The sequence below is a fragment of the Malurus melanocephalus genome, unplaced genomic scaffold (genome assembly GCF_030028575.1).
Source record: "Malurus melanocephalus ecotype Western Australia unplaced genomic scaffold, MMel_1.1 scaffold_66, whole genome shotgun sequence".
NCBI lineage: Eukaryota > Metazoa > Chordata > Aves > Passeriformes > Maluridae > Malurus > Malurus melanocephalus.
Genome location: NW_026623298.1, coordinates 1,042,228 through 1,063,264, shown reverse-complemented (window position 1 = coordinate 1,063,264; position 21,037 = coordinate 1,042,228). Strand labels below are relative to the sequence as shown.

The 21,037-nt window shown below is 40.5% G+C and overlaps 1 protein-coding gene across 4 annotated transcripts in view; it reads left to right on the top strand.

The window, feature by feature from the left end:
* KLF12 (KLF transcription factor 12) overlaps positions 1 to 9,436 on the top strand; it is a 236,031-nt gene extending 226,595 nt beyond the window's left edge. For all 4 annotated transcript variants that reach the window (XM_057366473.1, XM_057366471.1, XM_057366472.1 and 1 more), the window contains one exon: positions 42 to 9,436. In XM_057366473.1, the coding sequence (XP_057222456.1) occupies positions 42 to 223 (182 nt within the window). In that variant the 3' untranslated portion in view covers positions 224 to 9,436. The remainder of the gene's footprint in view (positions 1 to 41) is intronic.
* The last annotated feature ends 11,601 nt before the right edge of the window (positions 9,437 to 21,037 follow it).

Sequence of the window (21,037 nt, the reverse complement as noted above, 5' to 3'; positions counted from 1 at the left end):
CCTGTTTTTCCCCCCTCCCCTCTTTCTTTTGTTTCTCCCAGGAGAAAAACCCTACAAATGTACCTGGGAAGGCTGCACCTGGAAGTTTGCTCGATCCGACGAACTGACGAGGCATTACCGCAAGCACACGGGRGTGAAGCCATTCAAGTGTGCAGACTGTGACCGCAGCTTCTCCCGCTCGGATCACTTGGCGCTCCATCGCCGCAGGCACATGCTGGTTTGAGAAACGCTACCTGTTCCAGCCGAGTTTAAGAGCTGGGTCTCTTAACTACCCGCAGTGAATTCAGCAGGGCTGAATCCCCCTCTACAGTGTTAACAGGCAGGGCTTTCCCTGACACCTGTAACAAAAAATAGTAACAGAAATCAAAAAATAAGCAGGAAAAGAAGTGCCATTCTTCTCCTCGCCGTCTGAAGTTAACCCTGTCTGCCCCTCAGCATGGCTACCCCCTGAAAGTGTCATCACAATCACCTGGGAAATAGCAGCCGAAATGCTACAGGAATGGGCATTATTTTACATGCTGCATCCTTTGACAAAAAAATGTTTATAGCTTGTATGTTTTCTCAGCTGCCAGACATTTTGTTCCTGAAAAATCACTGCTGGTTGGAGGATAGATACCACAAAGCGATGATGACGATGACGATGATGATGATGAGAGCAAGACCGCTAGATCTGTATTATGCCATCTTTTCCCCTTGTTTTCAATACCATCTGGCCAGTGTCAGCATTGCACTCGAGCTGCGCTACAGACAAGCTGCGTGTGAGTAGGCAAGAAGATTCTGCTGGAGAGGTCCCACTGCCAGARCTGGAGGGTTGCTTGAATCAGACTTTTGCAATAATGATGGTGGCATTTTAATATAGTACCACAATTTGTCATTATGCTCTAGAGGACACCAGCCATTTAATCTTTTTCTTTTCACTTTTTTCCTTCTTTYCTTTCGTTGTTGTCGTTGTTAAAGTCTGTAAAATAAGCAAAGGGCAGCAGCATCTCTACTGAAGTACCATATTAAGTATCTGTATTTTACCATGGACTTCTTTAGAACCATTTTCTGATTTGTGTAGAAAGAGCCCACTTAAAAACTACTACCCTGTTCTCAATGTGCAGTTTTCTTTTATGCAGGTATCCTCTTCCCCACAACCATTATTTGAACACAAGGAAATAGTCAGATCTTGTACTTGCTGGTACCAAGGTTAGTGGTATAGCCATTCGTGAAATGGAATTGAATGTATCATCAAAACAAAACAGAGAAGAAACAACTGCATCTGTTGCAGAGAAAAAGCAATAATGAATAAAATGGCTCTYGAGACAATAATCTACTCCACACCAACACAAGTGGGGACGTGCAGAAACAGCATGTAAGATTTAAGCATTTAAGTTAATATTTTTGATGATTTCACTGACCTGCTAGGTACCACAATTAAGTACTTTCATTTCCTTTAACATAACACGTATGTCTGGAAAGCAGGAACGATACAGGAAAGAGTTGATTGTTGAGGAGTTAGTGGATGAACTGTAAGTAGGACAGAGAAATATTTCTGCAGTGGTGCTCTGCAAGACATTAGATTGCTCCCTGGGARTTAGGGAATAACTAGATTTTGCCAGCTGTCTAGTATGATATAAATGGCCCTTTATATGGGTACCAGTGGCTGCCTCTGCTGGGATTTTCAATCCAAGCCTTTTCAGATTAAATAAAAGGAAATTCTTGATCATTCCCATACAGCCTTATAATTGCAAACCAATTTGTATTAATTGAATTATGTAGGAAAGAGAGAAACTCTTAGTCATCAGTTACTCATGCAAACAGAATAGTGTTTTTCTGTTTTCTTTCCTTACAAGGATCTGTCTATTCAGCTAAATTTGACAAAGGGGAGGCTTGGCAATATTTTTTAAGTGTTGAGATTTCCATAGCTTAGAGATGAAAGATGTATATATAAAGGACTTTTGCAATGCATTTAATTATGAATATTTGGTTCCAGGAATTGCACAGATTAAAATTCTACTACCACTTGTTCATTTTTAAATGTTTGATCATCTCAGTTAATATCAGATTCCCAAAATAAACATTGTAATAATGTTGGGGGGGGATTCTGAAATCAAGGTAATCTTTAAGAAAAAACAGCACAGAGTACCCATATAGATATGAAAGAAATTACAATTAATTGAGGATTAATATGACTGGGATAATACTTTATAGCAGCAGTCAAAGATACCAGAGTCTGATTGTCTTTAAATATCCTTAATATTCCCCAGTACAGATAGCTTATCAGCCCTCTCTAAGAACTTACTACTGTTAAAGCTCAGGCTTCCCACTGCCGAGTGGTCAGCAGAGAAACTCAACACAAGTTATTCATGRCCATTGTGGAAAAAATGCCTCTATCAATTCCCATTGGCCATGTTGGTCATCTACTTCCACCAAATTCAATGACATTTTAGAATCCATCTCCAAATCAGGGATAAATAAGGGCTTCTGGATAGGCCATGAGGCGTTGCAGGGCAGCAGAACTGTGTCTTTGCCAGCAGTGCGACTGCTGTTGGTTTAAAAAACTGGTTGTCATAGTATTTTGTGTGAGGTGCTTCATGGATTGTGTCTGAGGTCTGTTTTTTGTGTACTTCAGTATCATCCCCTTAAATGCATTTGTCATTCTTGGCATTTAGGGAAAGAAATCAGGTCAGGTAGAAGACAATGGTAAATTTTTTTTCCTGCCCAAGAATATTTTACCAATTAATTATTTGAATAGCAGTAATTCAGTTGAAGAAACAATGGCATACAAAATTCCTTTTGGGATCTGTGATTTTTTTTCTCTCTCTAGWAAATTAGGTTTGTTTGAGCAGAAACTCTTCATGGACATTCTGTTAGCATACAAGAGGATGTGATGTTCCTTTCAAAGGCAAGGTGCAAGAGGGAGAGATCAGTGTTCCTCTTTAGGCTTCCCCTGTAGTCAATAAAAACAGAAAAACTACAAGAGAAATGGAGAGGCCTTCAGTTTTAGCATTCAGCTTTGAAATGCCCTGTGGAGGAGCATATGTATCACAGATCCTGGAGAGGCTCATCTCCCAAGGCTAAGGTTGGTCTGTGTGAATCCCTGTTTTTTCAGCTGGTTGCCTGTTACTTTATGCTTTGGAAACACTGCAACTGAAGAGGGTATGGTTTTATTCAAAGAACTCCAAAGAGACAGAGGCTTAAAGCAACACTCATGCCAAGGGACACAGGCATGGAGTGTGGCAAGAGTAGCAGAGTGAAGCCAAAAAGTGAAGGAGTGTGTGCTACATTTTGTTATTTSCCAGGCTGGAAGTACATCCTCAACCTTTCCAGCCCACATGCAAGGGCTTGTCATGCTGCCATTACCTGYAGATGACTTCCATAACCAGCAGTGTCCACCACTGGGTTTCAGATACCCAGTGCAGTTCTTGACAAGGTTCTCATTCATACCAGCTTCTGCAGATTTGATCCCAGTTACTCTGAGGTTGTTTTCTGGTTTTTGTCCCCTTTGGAAGTGTTTGAAGAGAAGTTACTCAATGGGATGGGGGTGTTTGAATGTGGAGCTGATGTCCCCCAGATCCTCAGTGTGTCCTTGCCTTCATTGGCTGTGGTTCAGACCTGCCAAATTTCTCTGCTTGGGCAAAGGCCATGGGCAATTGCTCCAGGGTAGTTTCCTCTAAAATCCTGGTACCCCACCACAGGTCTGTGACATTTGATGGTTGTGGCAAAGGCTTGCATCATGTGTAGCATGCAGAAATACCAAATCTCATCCTGACATGACACAGTAGGTCGGTCTTCACTGAGCAGTTGGGAGACACAAATATACAGTGGCCCATTCTTTCAGAAAGAGAGAGTTTCAGTCCACTGTGGCAKCATCCATTACAGCTTTTAAGGGAAATTATGCCATGAAGTGTCAGACTTCATGTCTCAAAAGTTCTAAATGGGTTTGTCAGGAAATCTCAGTAGCCAGCATTTTTGGAAAATGTTATGAGCAAACAGCTTTGATACAGAACTTTTAAAATTTTAAATTGTCATTATTTTTTGAGCACCTGTTACATTCAGCACGGTAAAATTGGCTCATTGCAATGGCGGTTTTTACTGGGGATGAAGATGCAGTATTCTTTATTCTCTCTCATGCTTACATAATTAATTAAATAGATTTAGACTGACTTGTATATATGATTATTTGCTGGAGTTATGTATAACAAAATTAACAGTGTTGAAAATTACATCAGTGATGTTGATGTTTGAGTAAACTCGCAGTGCAGAACATGAACAAATAGCTGGACAGCCTTTCTCTCCTTTAATAATGGGAATAACAGTGATCATAGGTCTCATTTTCCATTAGCCACATTGAAAATGTATTCTAGTTGCCATTTATAAATTTATCTTCTGATAATAAATGCTGTTTAATGTAAAAAAATCTCTTTCTCCTTTATTGAAGGTGGGTACCTCAMAGTCGGAGTAAGTATGACTAATAATATCCCACTTACATTTTAGTTTGAATTTAATTTGGAAAAGTCAGTGTATGAAACTGCATCTTCCGCAGCAGTCGAGTCTTAAGATCATTCAGTAAATCCATGCTGCTCCCACATCCTCATCATTACACCCATGCTTATAAACCCCAGCACTTTCAAATGTCTCCACTCATGTGCAGGTAATAAAGGAGTTTATTTGAGATTAAAATTTTGGGGAGAGGGAGGACTGAAAAGGAAAAACTTGAAATAAGCACTGTTACAGAAAATACTACCTTAAGAAGCCAGCTTRTGTTATTGTGATATGCCTTTGCCTGGGATACATGACTGGAGAAGTGCACAAAGAAATTTAAGGATTGTTGTATTTTCACCGTTTCGCTATAGCACAGCAGTTGCTGTGTAATGTATGCTTATGAAGTCATGCCCATTGGAACCTTGAAAAGGCTTCAATTCTCTGCAATAAATCAGGTTTTGGCATAAAAATGTAAGGATACTGCATCTTTAGAAATCAAAGCATCTTGAAAGCATTTTACTATTCTTGTAACCATTGAAATATTCTGTAATATATGTGATAATGGAGAAGTATTTTCAAACTCAGATTTTACATGGAATGTTAAATAAGTTTAATGAAGTATGTTTTTAAACAACCCTTACGTTTAGTTTTCATCAGGAAGACTGTTAAGATAAAGCCTTGCAAAGCTTAAACACAAAACACAAGAAGTAAATTGTTCTGTTTTATCAGAGCATGTTTTCTCTGCAAAATGGAGTGGCCACTTCTTTGCTGTTTTGCAGATGGTGTGTGATAATAGCAAAATTTTACCAAGTCCTTCAGTGTCAAATAAGTCAGTGCTCAATGTCTTTGACTGAATAAAGGAAGAAAACACTTAAACAAAATGAAAACCATATGAAACGTTTGGCGTTTTGTGATTTTTTTTTTTACTTCTGGCATTTTACAATGAACTGCAGATACAGGAATGGCAAACGCTCWTATGATTTTATTTCTTCTTGTATTTCCTTGACTACACTGCATCTTGATTAAAGGTTGCAGAGCTGAAATAGGCAGCTGCTTTTTGCTGATTCCAGGGGAGTTTAGTCTTCTAGGTGCAGTAACATGTCAAGAATATCCACTGTAGCAGGACAGTTCTGGTGGTTAATACACACATACACTTCAGTGAGATAGCCTAAAATCTATTTCAAAAGGTGAAACAGAAACTGAAAGTGCCTGTAATTAGAACTGATGGGATGTTCCTATACTTTTACACAGCAATAACTTAATGGGATTCTGTTAACAATAAGGTGAAAATGAAATTTTACTTGTAGAACAATAATGCAGCACRGAAACAAACACAAAGTGCCATTTGTATGTTCACATGTTGAGATACTGTGTTAGAGGTTTTAGTTATTTTCTCAGATAACATCTGTCATATATTTGTAAGAAGAAAGTCTTAGTTTACAAATGACTCGTAGCTGTACCGATTTTCAGTAGGCGTGATTGGAGGTTGTTGTCAAAGCAGTGTTTTAGGGGATTTCTTCCYCATTTATGTTGGATATGCCCATGTACCCAGGGTATTCTCTAGTGAAGTAATCAAAAAAYCAGCAATAAGCCCAATGGAGCTTTTTTTTAGGGAATATGATAGAACAGGGATTCTCTTGAAAAATCCTCTGCATTGAACTCTGGAAACACAAGCGTTCACCTTGTGTCTCCTTCCTATTCATTGKTTAATGCTCATAGTATTTAATATCATCTGGGTTGACTTCATGAGTGGACAAAATATATCACTTCTGTTTCTTTTGGGGACAAGTGAGTGAAAAATYGGGAACTGTCAGTCTAGAGACTATTTGAATAGCAAACAAGAAGTCAGTATTCCTAAAATGAAGTATGGAGATTTTTATATTGAGTGGCCYAAACATTTGCATCAATAGACTAATTGATTTTACCAGAAAATGGCCAGCTGTGATTCTTGGACTCTTTTCTCAAGTTTTTTTGGTAAATATTAACTACTGCTAATGGATTCTTAAAATAGCAGTGTAATGCCAGCCCTCATGCTTCTTCTGTTTTTAAAAATTAATTTATTGGAAGTCAAAATGTAACTGGTTGTCCTAATGACTTTGCCAAGGAAGATTGCTTTCTGTCCTCTGAATTTGTACTTGTCATTTATCCAGGCAAAATTTTGTACTTGAAAAATTCTGCATTTTGTCTAGACTTYTGCTGCCATCAGTGGATTGCTGCTGGAGTCTCACCGAGGCTCACACACAAATGAAAGTGCAGGTGCAAAAATAAAAACCCAAAAAAGCGCACAGGGTTGTGCATGTAAAAAWTAGATATTAATGTGCATGAGTTAATTATGTGACAAGGCTGCTCATTCAGTAACAAATTTAAATGTTCACCACTGGCAGAAATAATCCCATCAGAACATGTATATACTTTCTCTGTTGTCCCGAGCATAATCTCCAGATGTTAAGCACGTAAAAGAATACAACTCATGCTGGGGGTTTTAGGAGAGACCAGGGAATGTGTCCTCAGAAGGACAAAAGAGCCATCAGTTCCTCACCCTGAAGCTGTTCCTGGACTGGAGTATTAGGTTCTTTGTTYTGTAGTAACAACACTACAAGGGGGCACACTTAGAAATCTGCCATGTTGGATGGTTTGGCTGATTCCAGCCCTACATGTGTCAGTTCTTCTGTAGGAAAGGGCAACTTGTCTTCACCTTCCCAAAAAGAGCCAGTTTTTTTTTTCCCCTTCATTCTGAAAAAAACAGACTCTGAGTTGGGGTTTTGGTTTGTTTTTTGTTTTGGTTTGGTTTTTTTGGTTTGTTTTATTTTTTTTTTAGTCTGTTTTGTTTTGTTCTGATTTTTTGGTTTTGTTTGGGATTGAGCTGTTTGTTTTTTTCTTTTCCAGCATTCGTCTGTAGCAGCTCATGCTCACTGACTTTAAATTATGAAATAAAATTAATTGGCCGTGTGGTAATTTTTACATTATTCAATACCAAGTTTTCCAGTCCTCCAGAGAAGCAAAACTGCACATGTGAATTTTAGCTGTTACAAAAATAAGAATTAAAAAACTTGCGATCCTGTTGTCCATAGGAATCACCTGCAACATCTTTCCCACTTCAGAGTCAGAAGCTTCAGTGAACAAAAGTGCTCTCAGTTACAAAAGAAGAGGWGGTTCACACATTGACTTGCTAAACCTTGCTCTGTGCTGTGACCTCTGCATTTAAAAAACAATAATTCAGTGTCTGGTAAGGGACCACAGGTGATGGCTTTGATGGATTGTCATAAGCATGAACCATGAAATGCACAAATATGTTCAGATACTGCTTTTCTCCCTCTTCCTTTCTAGATATAAAAGAGCTTTGGTAAGACAGCTTGAGCCAAATCTTGATGGCTGAACAAATATTTTTCACTATTCAGAGTTCATGTCATTCCTGGTTTCAGACTTTTTCACTCCTGCATTTCCATCTTAAAAAAAAACAAAAAAAAAAACCAAAAAAAACCAAAACAAAACCTGCATGGTTTCATGGTTTTATTTCTTTCCTGGTTCTCCTATACACATCTTCCTTGGTAGTGTAGGTTCTTCACTGAACACCTACACAATATGCTCTCTTAACCTTCTGTCTGTCCTTACTAAGCTGAATTTCCCATTTGCACATTTGTAAAATATACACATTGATAGTAATTACTGAAATTTCATGCACCATCAGCCTTAAGACCTTCAACCCACACACAGACACATGCATTCATACACATCAAGGGAAAGAGAGATTTGGACACTGCTATCAGCATGTGGGGTCAAAAATACCATTGAATCAGAAAGTTCTTTCAGCTGTGTTTAGGGAGAAACAACAGCACTGAAAAATACCATTCTTGGCCAAGTTACTTATGGAAGAAGCAAATTCCCCTATGGCATTATTTGAATGAAAACCTAAGATGGGATTGTATTTGGCCCCAAATTGTTCCTTTTAATCAGAGTGTTGTTATATGTACCAATGAGTGTTCATTTGATCCTCCTGTGTAAAAATACAAAAACATCCCGTAGTTTACCAAGCAACTCATTTGGGACTGAAGCTTCACAGCAATGGGATTAGGAAGTACAGCACCTCAATCTTTTTCCTAGGTAAGATGCAAAAGGGAGGGCCATTATCGGGAACCCCATAGAGATTGTAGTGTCAGTAGAGCTCCTACATTTAAAAGGAATAAAAATACCAGTGCTAGCAGGCAAACATATTAGATTTGTAGTCTTTCTTTTGCCTTCTTTTCAAAAGCTTTTAAATACAAAGATTACTTTTCTTCAAAAATTAAACTTCTGAAAATCTAATTTCCCAATAGTTTCCTCTGCATTTATATACTATGTAGTGTTTAGGCAATGCCTATGTTATAAGTTTATTAATATTATGTAAGTGTTGTTCTTGTATTTATGTATAGTGTATGTATTGTAAATATACTCAGAGCTTTTTTTCCTCTTACTGTACAAAGGTGATTTTTGCCCTATGATAATGTAAAGGGAGTCCCCTAAGGAAATTCTGTCAGAGGATGATTATTCCACTCTATTCTCAAAGATTTAAATGAACAAGTGTTATTGTTTTAAATGGTGTCTCAGACATATTTTGTTGGTGCATTGCTTTTCTGTATTCAACTTTCCTATGAATTGAGCTGTGAATTGAAATAGAGTTTAAACCTTTAAATGTATGCATTTGTACAATTATCTGAATGGAGGCATGAAGGTTAAATAAAGCATTTTGTATGGAACAAACCCCCTAATTATTACTGTGGATGACTCAAACTTTCTGGAATACACAGTTATTAACTTTTTTGAATTAAACCTTTGTTTTCTATGAACATATAGTGATTTTTTAATGGAATGTTTACTTAAGAAATGGATTTTACTTGCTTTTCTGATTTTTTAAAAGCCGTCATAGGGAGCAGACATTCTTTCTCCGTTCACAGATTTTGTGCATCTGTGGCAAAGCTGGAACAAATAAAATAGTACTTAGCAGTATAAACAAAAATGTCCTGGGATGATATGAAAATATTTTGCATTACTATATAATCTGAGTTCCCCAAGCACTTTAAAAATTACTATGTCTGACCATTTTAAAAATAAGTTTCCTTTTTCTTTCTTTTGAGCCAGTCTAGGACAACTGTGGACATCAAGTCAGAGGCTTGAAGCCACACTTCAACCTTACCAGTAAAATTTCTCCCTAAAATTAATTTTTCCCTTGAATTTCCATTCACTTGCAGTATGATTATTTATCTAGTTAAAGCCATCRTGTTACATGGTTGCAGGAAGAGAAATGAGTGAACAAAGTGATTTGGAGACCTTTGAGCCTAATGAAGAGATGTCTCTCAACCAAAGCTGTGCTAGAASAAATCTATCTCTCAAACCACTGACGAATTTAAAAATCAGATAGTTGCACTGGCGCTTCCAAAGCACTTCTGCTTTCCACACAATGAGTTGTTTGTTCTTCCTCAGTGTCCTCAGTGTGTGTTTAATTTCATTTTTTTCTCCCAACAGTGCCATAAGTATAAAATTCATCACTGCCTGTTTAGTCTGACCTCCTCAGTGAACGCCCACACCGTCCTCTGCCCTGACCCATGCTCTGTTCCTGAAAAGTTATTTCTTCCACTTGCACAAACAACTGCTCAATTGTCATCTAATCCTTCCCCCCTGCTTTTCTCCCCTTTGTTATTGAACAGTCCACTTGGAATGAGAAGTTGGCACATTGTGTTAAGTACATCTTACGGGCACGTCTGGCTCTCCGTGAGCATGACAAGGAGTGGCCCCTGGTAACCACCTTCAACTTTGCACATTGAGTTGTCAGATCAGATAAGCACAGTTCCCTCTCTACGTGCAGGAAAAAAATCCCATCGGCTTCATCCTTGAACCCAGGGAGATTGCTCGCCTCCCTGATGGAGTTCTGGCAGTGCAGACTTTCACCCGTGGATTTACAGTGCRAGTCCTCATGTCCAGCCTGTAATAGGGAAGCTCATCCATATGAGAGGTCTGTGTGGACAACCTGTTCACTTCACTGTGGCCCAACAACATGAAATTTTGGTTGGGAACCAAAAGGGCAAGGCTAGAGGAAATGCACGTTGGTGGTCACCAAGTATTTGTCCTTCTCCAMGTGAAGCCAGCCCATGTAATCGGTCTCTTCAGCAATGCCTGTGGTGCATGCTGTGGAAACCTGTGCCTGGACAAGCCTCCCATCCTTGCAAACTGTGCAAGCTTAAACCCTTTAAATTGACAAAGAGACAAAGGTAATTGATTGAAGCTGGAGTGACTCAATAGTTAAGCAAAAAATGCCAGAATGGCAGAATGGTTGGGGTTGGCAGTGTCATCTGGAGGTYGTGGTCCAGCCTGCTGCTCAAGCAGGGACACCTAGGGCCAGTTGCCAGGACTGTCCAGACACATTTTGAGAATCTGCTAGGATGAAGACTCACAGCCTTGCTAGGCAACCTGTGCCAGGGATCAGCCACGGCAGTGAGAAAGTGTTTCCTGATATTCATTGTAGCACCTGACCTTTTGGAGTTCTTTCCTCTCCCTTCAGCCATTYGGTAGAATGGGCTCTCTGGTTAAAGTTTTGACCCAGTCCCTAGCTGGCTACGGGTTTTATACCCACGGGTCTTTTCTGTGAGAGGCCCCAAATAGCAGTAGTAGCCATACCCTTCCTGTTGGAGCATACTCACAAAGGCATTTACTGCCTCACATATTTGTCTTACCAAAAATATATAGCCTGTAATAACTGGAGCTGCCCCTTACAAAGGAATGAATAACCAGATTTAGCCAGTAAGCTGAAACATGTCAATATATTATATCCTTTATGTTTGTATCTTTGCACAACCTTGCTCACAGGTGCAGTGTGTCCTTTCCTGGTTATCTTTCTCATTTGCTGGGGATATTGATCTATAAAATCTCCTTGTAAAGTATTTCAAATAAATTCTTTGTTTTTTCTGCGGTGACTTCTCTACACCTGTGTTTTTGGGCCTATGCAGAATATTAACAGACAGAAACTAACAATAAAGTCCAAAAACTACTGCAAAAGCAAACAGTGAAACCAAGACGCTTGCAAAGCGCTATAAATCTCTGCTGAGCTCGGGTTGCTGTTTAATCTTTATATACAGGTACGTCTCAAGGTTATCTGCTCCTGAGGGGTTCTCTGGAGGCTTTTGTGATTTGTCATCCGCTCAGCTTCTTATCAGTCACAGGTATTTCCCCTTGTAACATTTATTATGGGCTCCCCTCTGTGTTCCTTACAAATGCAATGCCCTGAAGAGGCTCTGGTATGCAGTTTGTGAGGAGTTACTAAATTTCCCTCTCCTATGATCAACTGKATGGTAAATGTGGCACACGGGGCATAGTATGTGTGGCAGCACTGGTGGCTGAACACTGGGACTGGGTGGAAAAAAGGAAGCCTGCAGCTCTGGAAAGGAGTGCTCTGTCTCCATCCAGCAGTTTCTGGCTGGAAAAATAGTTAAATACATTCATTAAATATGTCATGTATTTAAAAGGGAATCTACTGCAAATAGGATACATAAAATGACCATTGTGGCACCCTAGCTAAGACMCTGTGTCTGATTTGAGGTGGAAAAAAATCTCAGTCTTTTCCACCAGGGTGATCATGGCCATCCTGCTGTGCCATTTCATTTCAGCAGAGGCAAATCCAGCCCTGGCTGCTGCAAGCACRTGTCACCATTTCTGAGGAACTGGCAGGCTTGGGAGAGGAACARTGAAATTGTTTCATCACGGAGATGACAGGGAGCCTCTCTGCACGTGGCCGAGGCTGGGACAGCAGAGGATTTCCTGGGAAATATCTTCCTCTCCCATGTCCACAGCCTCATGGAAATGTGCTGCTGACAGAGAGGGCTGGCTGATGTGGGAAGCAGGGTGCAACTGTTCCCCAGCTATTGCTTTATCCAGATAGCAGATAAAGCTGCTTTAATTCCTCATTTGTCCTTAAATACCTGCTTTGTCTGCACTGACACCCGAGGTCTGACTGGTAGCACGTATGGGCATGCAAGTGCATGCATGTATCTGCTTGGTACTTGTATGTGTGTGTTTATCCACATGCATGCGTGCACTACATGCACGTGCGAAGGTAGGCACTGATTAGCTCTTTCTGGAGGCAGTTGGGGCTCCAGGAGTGCTGCTGGGAATGTATTTAGGAGCCAGGTATGTATTTAGGAGCCAGGAGTCCATGCAGGTATGCARCAGCTGAGTAGCAGTTTCAAAGCCCTTTATTTGAGACGTTAGAGCCGAAATGGGTGCCACATCCCTGGAATTGTTACAGGCCAGGTTGGATGGTGCTTTGGCCATGGCAGGGACATTGGAACAAGATGATCTTTAAGTCCTTTCCAAGCCAAACCATTCTCTGATTCTGTGAAAGGTCAAGGGAGGAGATGAATGCTCAGGCTCCTTCTGTGCCTGTCCCCCACACCTGAACTGGTCCTTCAAGGGCTGCTCCAAAGCCCCACATGCCCCCAGGCATGGCCTGATCTCATTTTCCCCACTGGCAGCCGGGGTTCAGCTGGAGCCTGGAATGAAAACTGTGTCCCATAGCAGCAGTGTGACCTCCCCCATGACAGAGGGGTCCAAGTTCACCTGGGTCCTGCACACAGTKCCATCACCTCAGTACCCAGGCGTAGACAGAGGCAGAGCCCCAGGGCACAGCAGGGACAAGGAAACAGAGGTTTAGCTGAGCTGTGCTGGGGGGTTTGTCTCACATCCAGGCTGCTGGATGGGTCTGCAATGAAATGATGTGAGCACAAAATGGGAGCTRCTCCTGGGGTGCCCATCTCTCATCCTGCAGAGGTCTGGTACTTCRCTGCTTCCAGTGGGAGTCCCAGTGTTGTGGAAGGAGCTTTGTGGAAATCAAAAACCCTGAATTAGCTGAGATGAAATAGATCTCCATCTGCGCAAATTGGTAACATGGCTGTTCCAGTCTGCTGGTGAAGTATGCAATCTGTTTCTGGAGTGTTTTGTAAAAAATTAGAAAAGACTGGTTAGAGGACTTCTGCAGAGCTTTTTTGGTTCTGATTATTTATTTATTTACAAACGATCATTTAGACCATCTGTGGCTATTCAGTGTAACTGAGAGAAAACTCTGAGCTTCCCAGGACTTTACGAATGTGCCAAGAAGGCAAGACTGCAAAGGCATTTGGAGATAATAAAACAAAGGCAGAAAAGCTGCTTGTTGTGATGAGGCAGGGGGAGGAGAACACAGGGCTGGGGCCTTTTTCCTTCCTCAGCCTCGCTTTGTTTCCCATTTTGTTTGACATTTGTAATCAAAGCCTCAGCACCTTTGCTTTAGTTATAATAACTTTGCTGTAGTTATTACAYGAGCCTCCACAGATGCACACACAGCCCGGGTTTTAGCCTCCGGCACTGACCACTCCCCAGACGAGATGCTTGTTCCTGTACCACAGTACGTGTGATTCTGCAAGTTTCATTTATCACAAGGCAGCAGTACAGACACAAGGAAAGTACAGCAGGAGCCAGGGGCTCAAGATGAGGTTTGGCACACAGTACATCAACATCAGAAAAGACTTGTTCCTTCAGCTTTCATCACTAACAACATCTGGGAAGATGAATGTAACTCAGTCACGGTTGCTGCAAATTAAAATAAATGAATAACCTGCCAAGTGTGGGACAGAAGTGCTACATTCATGTGTTTTTGTGGGAAAACTAATGTGGCCCCTCGGGACTGTCAGCTTTAGTTTGATTCACATGGATAACCATGTGCCCATAAACTTGAAGGTGCTTTCAGAACTTATAAATATTTTCCTTGACTGTCCTAGCAGGAAGAGTTTTGGTAGGAAGTAAGGATGTCATTGATAGCAATTTCATGCTTGAATTCAACTCAGAGAAGTAGTGACCAAATGTTATTTCACTGTCTGTAACTCACAGGAGTGGTGGTGGCATCCAGTAAATTAACAGCCACTTATCAAAGACACAGTGGAAGGTGGAACCTTGCCATAGGACTCATGAATGGCCTAATAAATATGTGAGGGAATATATCTCAGCTGGAGAAGAGAAAGCTCCAGGAAGACTGTATAGTGGTCTGCCAGTACCTTCAGGGCTTACCAGGAAGGGAGGGATATGACAAAAGGTAATGACTTTCAACTGAGACACAGTAGTTTTAGTGCAGATATTAGGAAGAAGTTCTTTACTGTGAGGATGGTGAGGCATTGGAACAGGTTTCCTGGAGAAGCTGTGGATGCCCCACCCATGGAAATGCTCAAGGGCAGGCTGGATGAGTTTTGAGCAGCCTGGTTCTAGTGGGAAGTGTCCCTGCCCATGGCAGGGGGCTTGGAACTAGATGATCTTTAAGATCCTTCCCAACCCAAACCATTCTGGTTCTATGAAACCAAGTTCTTTTTTCTCTATTGTAGCCAGTCTATGAGACAGTCTGAGATGGTGCTTTCATACTTGGAAGGAGCACAGGATGCAGAACCCAGGCTTTCCCAGTATCCTTCTGCAAACATTACTGCATTACTCACAGACAGAGCAAGCACTGACAGGTAACACCAKTCACTGGTTCCTGTCTGGTGGGGTGAGTCTTACACCACTTCCTACTCCAAGCAGATCAATTTTCTGGCCTTTTTGCAGGCCTGGTACAGAGATTCAGCTGGGTCTGTTTGCAGTTGTGATCTTTACRGTGCCAAACATAACCATTTATACTTTCATTACACCTTTATCTGTACATCCCAAATGAAGATRTTTAGAAGCATCTTCTCAAGCTTTGTAAGAATTATCAATGCTGGCGTGTTTCTCCTCTTTAGCAATATTCAAACTAAACAAATACAGAAATACACATTCAAAAACTCGTACAAAAACACTCCAAGTGTTATTTGTTCATATTTACCTCCATTTTATTAGAGAAAGAACAAGCATTTTGTATCTCATGTGAAAATCTAGGGCTTCCCATTCTTTTTGTAGTATGAAACCAGTGTCTCTAATCATAGGGGGCAAGACCATGAGCTGTGGACTTAAAGGTTCGAATCAGTATTAAGTGAGGCAAATACTGCAAGATTGGCATTTATTTCTTTATGACAGGTGTTATAAGTTTCTTGAGAGACTKAAAGTTGGGCTGATTCTTGAAAAGTGCATATGAATTTACTTTAGGCCCACAAGGAATGTTTTTGTATTTGAAATTACGTTCTAGTCCTGTGTTAGCTCAAACCAAAAATTTTAGACATTTCTAGTGAACTTTCAGGAAACTYCCTTTTCATCTGCCTAGAAATACTGAGTTTTTCTTTATTTTCMTGACTAACAGGAAACAGTGACAAGAGTGTGCATTCACTAAGAAGCTGCTAGGGATTCTTAAGGTCCAACTAATTGACACCCATTAGAGATCTGAAAACCTTCATGGACTCATTAAGTAGGCATTTAAATGTCTTGGCTGGATCAGTGGAGCTCAGTGGACCAACACATTTTCAAAAGAAACTCTCTGGTAGGGAAAAACTGTAGACCAATGTTCATCTTAATGTGAGCAAGGAGACTATGCAGTTCAAGACTGGCAAAAAAAACCCCAGGAACTGAAGCCTAATTTCTATGCCTCTCCTGGCATAAGGGGCAAAGATGCCACAGTTCGAATCCTCAAGACTGAGAAGTGTATGTATCATTTTTTTATTCTGTGTTTCCATGTAGAAGTACATTATCATATTTTAAACATGCAACAGCAATAAACTCATTAAAAAAAAAAACAAACAAAAAAAAACAAAACAGAAAAAGAAAAAGAAAAGGTGGCCTCAGTGCTTGACTATAGCACGAGCTTGAACTCTGGTGGGTTTACTGTGTATGCTTAACTGCAACACCAGTGACATATCAGCAGTTTATGGACTGGAAAACAAAGCCATTAAGTTCTTTTGGCTCTGTGTTTCTCACAAAAGAGAAGGTCTGAAGAAAGGGAGTTACAAAAATGTGTTTTACACTGGAGGCCCATTAGCTCTACTGGTCGGAGAAACTGCTTTGCAGCCTCCACCTGCACTATTGTGTGTGAGGGATTTATTTAATGCGCTGTTCATCACAACAAACAGACCTCCCGAGTAGCGATGTGTGTTCTTATATAAAAGATAATTTGGGGGCTCKGAAGACTTGAAACTCAGATTTGGTCATAATTATTGGAAGGTCACCTAGGAATTCTGGAGCAGTTTGTTTATCCTGATTCCAGCCTGCTAGGTCCAAGAAAATACACTTAATTCAATCCAGGTGACTTTCCATTAAATATAATCTTGTCTTAATTGGTGCCACCTTGACCTCTACTTGTGAAGTCTGTTTCGTGGTCTACAAGTCTAGCTTTAAATGCTCAAACACACATTTTTCCATCTGATTCCCTGTGATTTCATTATGACAACAACACACTTCATACCAGGCTCTCAATGTGTGCGTGAAAGGCAGGGAAGGTTTAGTAACAAGACTGTGTCCAAGCAGGATAGATCCTCAAGCTGCTGGCCATGATGGTCTCTGTTACCTGAGCCCAGCTCAGGTACCACAAACTTTAGGATGTCCAAGCTCAAGGGATCAGTGAGTGATTCAAAGGCACTGCTCACTGGGGCAGCCTATCCCACTCACTCTCCCAAACAGAGAGGCTGCAATGTCCAATTTATGGGATCACCAGATAGGATTCATGCACACCACAAGTTCCAGTTTAGATTTTTACCAGCGCACTTTCCTTCTTGAAGAAACCCTCTCAGCCTGGCAGCCCAACAGCAGGCTGGAATTCGCTCCAGTGGAGTATTCCCAGAAGAACTCAGCCTCTGTTAATGATGTGACACTTTAGCACTGCTCTAATGAGAGGAGGAACAGCAGGGTTGAGATGCTCCTACAAAGTGGTGGACTGAGGAGCATTAAGAACCRCAGCTCAAAGCAAATGCCTTCCCCCTGGCATCAGGGTTTTAATCTGATCTGGCATTTCAAGCCGATGAAAATATTGCTCTGAATTTCCATTTCTGACAGTGGCAGAGAAACAGAAGCTCCTTTATTTCACCAAAAGCCGCAGTTTCCATTCTGGGAAGGAATAGAGGAGTTAAGTAGTCCATATCACAGGCATTAGCCAAGTGGGATCTTGTCATATTTGATCGGTTGCTGGTGGTGGAAGATTTTCTGTGAAATGTGGTAAAAAAAAAAAATACACTCAACCACTGACATAAATTAATACACTAACAATATTAAACTTTGGCTCCAATACTGGCTGCTGCTTCACAGGGCTTGAAAAACTGAAATTCTCTATTATGTACCAAACTCAGGCCACCAACTCATCTGGCAACGTTTACAAATGTCATATCAATGCTTTGCCAAAAAAGAACAAAGGCAAAACACTGACAGGACCCAGGAATCCCAGGAAGAGATATAATTTGGATGGAAATTCATGTGGAATGCTTAAAACAGGTATGATCTGGGTTGACTTGTAGGTTAGTGTTTCAGGTACATTACAGAAGCAGGAGGTTGGAAACCTTTCAGATAAATTAGATTAAAAAATCAATACTATTAATAAAACTGCACCATATGGYACAGGGAAGCCAAGCACTGCTTGGTACAATGCACAAACATATTCATTGTCAAGATGATATAAAGTGCATTTTATACGCACAAGACAAGTATTTTGGCTTTTGTTCAAAGCTGCAGCTTCTGAAGTCAAGTGGCATCATGCGATGCAGCTTCCATTTGAACTCGGGGCAGGAAAAGATGAGTCATGGGGTCACAGAAAAAATCTAAACATTGGATTTGTTCAAGAACAGAGAAGGCAAAGAGAAGGAACAGATTTCTACACCATTACTGTTTTTAAGTCAAGTTCTAAGTTTGAAACCTAGCATGAAGACTTTTATAATCATATTGATAATGCTACTTTACACCATGGACTAACAGGAGTAATTAATATCCCAATACACTTTATTACAGAAAAGATTTTCATATTGCTGCCCAAGAGCCACATAAAATTCCTGAAGCAAAATCCAGAATCTTCAGCTTCCCAATGGTGTTATGGGATTCATCATGTGCCACCTTAAGGCACCTGGGTGGGATCTTGTTAGAGAAAAGGGAGGCTTTAGTGGCAGAGATGGTGGGAAGAAATGCAAGAACCGCTAAATCTACCTAAAAAAAAAAAAAGATTAGGAGAGATTTCAAGGTCCTTGAACAAAAGTCTCTTAAGCAACAGTGGTGCTGATTCTTTAGGGTATGTTTAAGGGAATCAGTTTAAAGGATGAACAGTATTTTATGAATGTGTGCTGTGAATTAAATTTCTTTTTGGAGAACTTAGGCACACGATGAAGCAGTGATGGGTAGARTAAAGGGTTGGATTGCTAATGCCATTGACAAGACATGGCCAAACCTCTTCTGTGGCCTGCAGATACTGCCAGTCTGCTATTCTGGTGCATTACACAAATAGGTGCCCAAAAACTCATCTGTGCCAATAGTCCCCACTACAAGCCAGGCTTCAGTCCCACCGTGACTATCTCAGCTCTTTTAAGAGAAATAGGTCACCATTTCACCCAAGAGTACCCTCAAAGTTTGCCCCAAAGCCCATGTGGATATCCTGACCTCGCTGGGTTGTAGCTATGGAGTGTGGTACCAGAATCTGGAGCCAGAGGAGCAAGGCATGACTCCCCACTGTGGAAAGGATGGAAAGAGCATTCATACAGGCAGCTGCTTCAGATTTTGTGCTGGGTCCAATCCAGCTACATGCTGATACCATGATAAACCCCAAACTCCTCCAGAACTGCTGTATCTAAGATGAAATAATTAACAAACTATTGTCAGAACCCTCAAATACATATTTTTGTTTTCTTTTTTCTTTCTTTTGTGTTCAGCTGACCATGGTTTCCAAAGTGCATGGTGCACACGGAAAAGCATCATTCTTTATGTAAGTGCATTGTTCCCCATTTAACATGCGTTTCCAAAGGAGTTGAATTCACTTGGTTGGTGTTTTCTTTCACAGTAGCTTTGGCTTCCATGGTACTGTGCCAAGAAAGACATCTTTGTTTGTGCCCTTAACTCTAAGTGGTGTCAGCAAATTACTGGCAACAGCGCGTATTAGTGTCTTCATCAGAGTGAGAATTTATGATGTCACTGCTAAATCCATCAGGACATTACATCCTTATGATTCATAGCTGACTCCTGAATACATGAAAGGARTGGCAGTGTGCCAGCTAACAAAGAATAATTGCCCTACTTACCTTAGCCATGATAATTTGCTTAAATAATAAAAATATGCTGGTGCAACAAGGAGACGCTAATGCGCTGATAAACATGAAGGAGAAAAACAYGTAAGTATATTGAGCCATATATTAAATACCCATCTTTCTGGCAGCACCATTCTCAATTTCTGATATTTTAAGCTGATGGAAGTTTTGATCAATATTTACACTTCATTCAGTCAAGAGGAATATGGCAGGATTATTTAAATTTCATTTTATGGCCCAAAGGATGGCAATAATTCATGGCTGGAAAAAAAATGGTACATGSAACAAGTTGCAGTAATTTCATACTTTTAATGCAAAATTAATTGAGTTTGCCTGAAAAGGGACATTAAGGGAGTATTCCAGGAGCCTAATTAATCTGGGAAGGAAGCTGAGATCAATGATCGGAGGAATTGGTAAGAACAGGCACCTCCATTATAGATTTGTGATTTTTCACTACTCAAGTCAGGCTCACCTTTTCCTTGAACTTTTTTCAATGAGAAAAGATACACTTGGTTCACAGTTGAGAATTAGGGCACAAACAGATTTATGTGGGGCAGAAAGCAGTCACCTTCAAATCTAACATCCTGATTTTTTTAATTTGAAAACTATCTGTCACTGAATCAAAATGCCCTTGCTTTCTAGTGACAACAGCAAAAAAAAAACCTCTCCCCCTCTTTCTCTACTCTTCATCCTGAAAACTCTCTTTAAAAATGTTTTCATTAAAATTCAGCTTCCATGGAACACTTTCAGCCAATWCAAATGAGCATGTTTTTGGCAAAACAGACATTGGTAAAGGAAGATGAAGAGGAGCTGAAGAAATTTGCTCTATTAACCCATACTTAATATATTAAATGCTGGAAAGGACTTTGTAGTCAAAATGATTTGCTTTTCAAAACATCATGCTTAAACTCAGAGGGACGGGGGAGAGAGGGAAAAAGGAAGGGGAAGCTTGGTGCAAGAAATCATCCATACAAGCTACCAAGGCTGCCAGACAAAATATTAGTCTTCTGCTAAATTATACAGCAYGATATGAAAACACTTGCATTTCTGAAAGGCAACAAAAGAGAAAAGTACTGATGAAGGAACTGAATCTTCAAAGCCAAAGGCAGGGATGTTATTCTACACTCCACGGTAATCCCCAGTTTACACCAGCTCTCTCTTTGGTTCCCAGTGCCAAGGGACGGTAAGCTCCACTGATTTCACCACCACTATCCTGCAGCCTATGAATCAGAGACGTTGTATTACTGCCAGGAAAAAGGAACCTGTTGAAAGAGATGTGCTCTGTAACCATGGCAGTCATCAGGAGGGTTACAAATTTTAACCGCATTAGTGAGTAAAGTAAAGCAAAGCAAACTGTCAGCATAAACCTGTAAAGGGGAAAAATCCAGAGGGAGGCAAACAACTGCAGT